The sequence below is a fragment of the Rosa rugosa genome, chromosome 1 (assembly GCF_958449725.1).
Source record: "Rosa rugosa chromosome 1, drRosRugo1.1, whole genome shotgun sequence".
NCBI lineage: Eukaryota > Viridiplantae > Streptophyta > Magnoliopsida > Rosales > Rosaceae > Rosa > Rosa rugosa.
This window is the reverse complement of record NC_084820.1, coordinates 65898076-65901695: the sequence shown is the minus strand read 5'-3', so window position 1 is coordinate 65901695 and position 3620 is coordinate 65898076. Positions and strand designations below refer to the sequence as shown.

Genomic DNA, 3620 nt, shown 5'->3' with positions numbered 1-3620 from the left:
CTGTGTGAGTCTGGTGTGTTCGAGGTTTGGAAGAGGAAGACTGAGTTGGGAGTCAGAGTTTGGTTCTGGACTTGCGATACTTGTCGACGGCGTGGATCGGCGGGGGGTTGTTGGCTTAGATCAATGGGGATTGGATCGATGCGGAGTGGATTGAACCTAGTTGGATCGGCGCGATATCGGAGATTGACTGGCGGCCTCGAATCCGTGGTGGCGCGGGGTAGTTCGGATCAGATCTGGTGCTTCATGGATCAGACCTGGGAAAAGGTGGATTTGGATGCGGCGTAGTGCGCGATGGGTGATCTGTCGTTGGAGGCGGCCGTGATGAGGCTGCCGCGAGGTGGTGGAGGTGGTGGGGCTTGTATTCTGTCGGGGCTTGGCCGGCGATGCCTGGTTGATGGTAGTCGGGGTCTGATGGTGGGGGTGGGCCTGGTCTGGGCCAGGTGGTAATTGGGCCTGGGTACTTCTCAAGGTCCATTAGGTGTTGTTTTGCTTTAAAGCTTGTAGTTTTTGTTTGCTTGGCAGTTGGTCAGTTGTTGGTAATAAGACACTACTAAGGGTGTGGCAGAGACAATCTTCGATCTCGCCGTCTAGAGGGTCGTTCCTGTTCTGGAGTTGGGTCAGCAGCGATGGCAAAATTGTCTGGCTGTAGCATTGACAATCATCCTTGGCCTTCTAGTGGGTCGTTCCTGTCTGGGTTCGGGTCGGAGGCGATGGCGATTTGGAGCAGTTGTGGATTGCAGGTGTTGACGATAGGATGGTGTTGGGTTTCCTTAGTCTCAGGTCTGATTGTCTGGCAATCATTTTGGTTGAGTTTAGGTCACAACGAGTGTTGGCTTGGTCAATCAAAAGCTGGTCAGGAGGACTCTGGTTGGTGAGTTAGTGTCGACACAAGTGAGTTGTCTAGCTTTGGAGTTCTTATTGGCTGGACGAGAGGTGAGATGTCAAGGGTTCACTGCTCCTGCGCTTATTGTCTTTGCCATACAGTTGTAGTGTAAGTTTAGAGTCAGTCATTATAGAGTTCCAGTGTGAAGTCTAGTGGTCATTTCTGGGTTAGAGATGTCGCCTAAAACTCGTTGTAAGCAGTTCATTATTAATGAAGTTCTTATTTGATCAAAAAAAAAAAAACATCAAGCCCTTTGTATATAAATTTTGCGGCGGGTATGCATCATTATATCAAGAGGGAACACTTCATCGACCATGAAACAAATTTAGTCAATGTCTATCAAGTATCAATTTCCATGAGCAACTTCACGAAAAATGTGGACAAAAAACACAGTAGAAAATTATAGAGATCGATCATCATTTCATTTCACATCTATGTCACCCTCCCACTAGAATCTCTGTAGAGTTTAGTACTTGACAACGTGCCAATACATTTCCGAGAAGCCACGTCTCCGTTAATAACTTTTTGTGATTTGCTAGTTTTGCATTAATTAATACTAATCACTAATGTCAAACTTATTTGGCTTAATAAGGTAAAGTAACGTATTAAAAGACTGCAGTTGGTAATTATTACTAGGACTTGTAGAAGACTCTACAGAGCAGTTTTCAACTTCTAAATAAGTCACCTTCTTTTCAAATTAACATTAACTTATTCCACAATTAGTCTTCATATTTATCCCTCTAGTGTGGTGGTTGGAGTCAGTGGCGCAAATGGCTGTTTTGGTGAAAAGCTTGCCATATTAAATCTGAATTATTCGAGCTAAATTCAAGAAGCTTGTCATGATATAGAAGCAAAACTCTTCTGATTATGATACCTGCAAATGCCATAAGTTTTCTTTTTCCTTGTAAAAAATAGGTATCTGCAAATTAGTAATTGTACACGATGCATGATACAATTATTTTCGGAGCTCTCCCATTTACTAAAATGGAATTATTTTCTATAATGATGAAGGTGAACCTAGTTTCAAGTTGCTTACCAATTAAGACTATGCCCATAAGAGTTTGCTTGGCTTTAAGATTACCACATCATCATAATATCCAACCAAAACCAGAAAAAGAAAATAAGGAGATCGAGACAAATAATTCCAATAAGAGAATGGAATTGAAGGTTGTAGGGTTCAAATTTTATATGTATAACATATAGATCTCGAAGATGTTAACGCTCTCTTCAATCTAATTACATATTCTCGATGATCAAAAAGAATTATAAGTACCAAAACTAGAATAGGCAGAGAAATAACTAGCTATAGGACCAGAGCTGAAGCAAAAAGATGATGAGTTCAGAGATTTTGATCAGTTTGGTAATCGAGTAGAGGAAGAAATGGGGTGTGCCAAGTATGTCGGCGTTTTCTCTCCGGCCATTATCACGAGAATCTTGGGCTCCGGCTCTGCAGCCTCTATGTCATCCACTCCCCTTGACGTTGGTTTTCCATCTTCACGACCCGAACTTGTTGAGTTGGACGAGGTTCTACGATAGGAGCAAGCTAGAATTAGCAATGCAACTGCGACGAGTCCCAACATGAGTGCTAGGCCGCCGAAGAGGTAGGGCATCGGAGATCTCCAGTTGCTGAAAACAGCGTCACCAGCACCGCCACCTGAAGAAGCAGCCGAGCCTGTGGTGTCTGCTATTAAAGACCTCATTGCTAAAACCACTGTAGTACTTGTATAGCTAGCTAGCTGATGTTGCCAATGCTTTGAAGTATGCATTTAATCATTTATAAGCCCATCTTTATATAGTTCCCTCTGCACAGTGATTTTGGGGATCAGAACAAAGAAAATTGTGAATTGTGCTTATTGAAGTTACAAATATGGCCTTAAGTGATGATTGTCATGAGCTATTTTTCTTCTACTTTACTTGTTCATTTGGGGATCGATTGTTATGGAAGTTTCTTGGTATTCAACTATTCATGGGGTTGCCGAGGGTGCATGTATTTCTTCATATTTCTAAATAGTTTGTACCGCTCAACTAACTCTTCAAAACTCTACATCACACATACGGTTGACCCGTGAGTCATTGCTCTTATACCAAATGAAAATACTAGGATGAAGTCATGAAACTAAAAAGCCTAGAAAGGGGGAGGGGGTTGAATAGGCTGACCTGATAAAATTCACAACTTTTTCAAAACTCAATCAACAGCTTAGTTTTCACGATTGAAGCAGACAAGGAATCCCAGAAAAATAAAGAACACATAAGTAGAAGTCAAGTAAGAGAGAAGCAATCACACAACAATCAACAAACACATGAATTGTTTGCGCAGTAAAACCCTCAAAATGAGGTAACAACGTACTGCTGGACCTTAACTCTTCAAGGCCCTAGTGAAAATCAACTCACTTAATGGAAAGATACAAGTACAATTGACTTCCAACCAATAGCGCTGACATCGGCTATTCTTACTAGACCTCTCTCTAGACGGTTGTCTGATCACACTGACGTTGCTCTTCTCCACCATGCAATCAATGACACCCAACCGACCGCGTGGGTTCTTCGATATGCAGGATGAGATGAATGATGAAATTGTATTTGTTTGACTCACCAATTTACTTAAGCATCGAACAAGCAAATCAATGACTCTCTATGAAGCTCATGGTTTTTCTGATGCAATTGAAAAACCTCTTTTACACACAACAGATGCAACCTTGTTAATTCTCAAAGAGTAACAAAATGAAATTCAATTAAG

The 3620-nt window shown here is 41.8% G+C and overlaps 1 protein-coding gene across 1 annotated transcript; it reads right to left on the bottom strand.

The window, feature by feature from the left end:
* Positions 1-2235: 2235 nt before the first annotated feature.
* On the bottom strand, positions 2236-2583 carry LOC133733257 (protein GLUTAMINE DUMPER 1-like). Its single transcript, XM_062160907.1, has one exon. It carries the CDS (start codon positions 2581-2583, stop codon positions 2236-2238), a length of 348 nt encoding a protein of 115 aa, XP_062016891.1.
* Positions 2584-3620: the final 1037 nt, after the last annotated feature.

Coding starts and splice junctions, on each gene's coding strand:
- LOC133733257 (XM_062160907.1), bottom strand. CDS start 2,583: ATGAGGTCTTTAATAGCAGACACCACAGGCTCGGCTGCTTCTTCAGGT.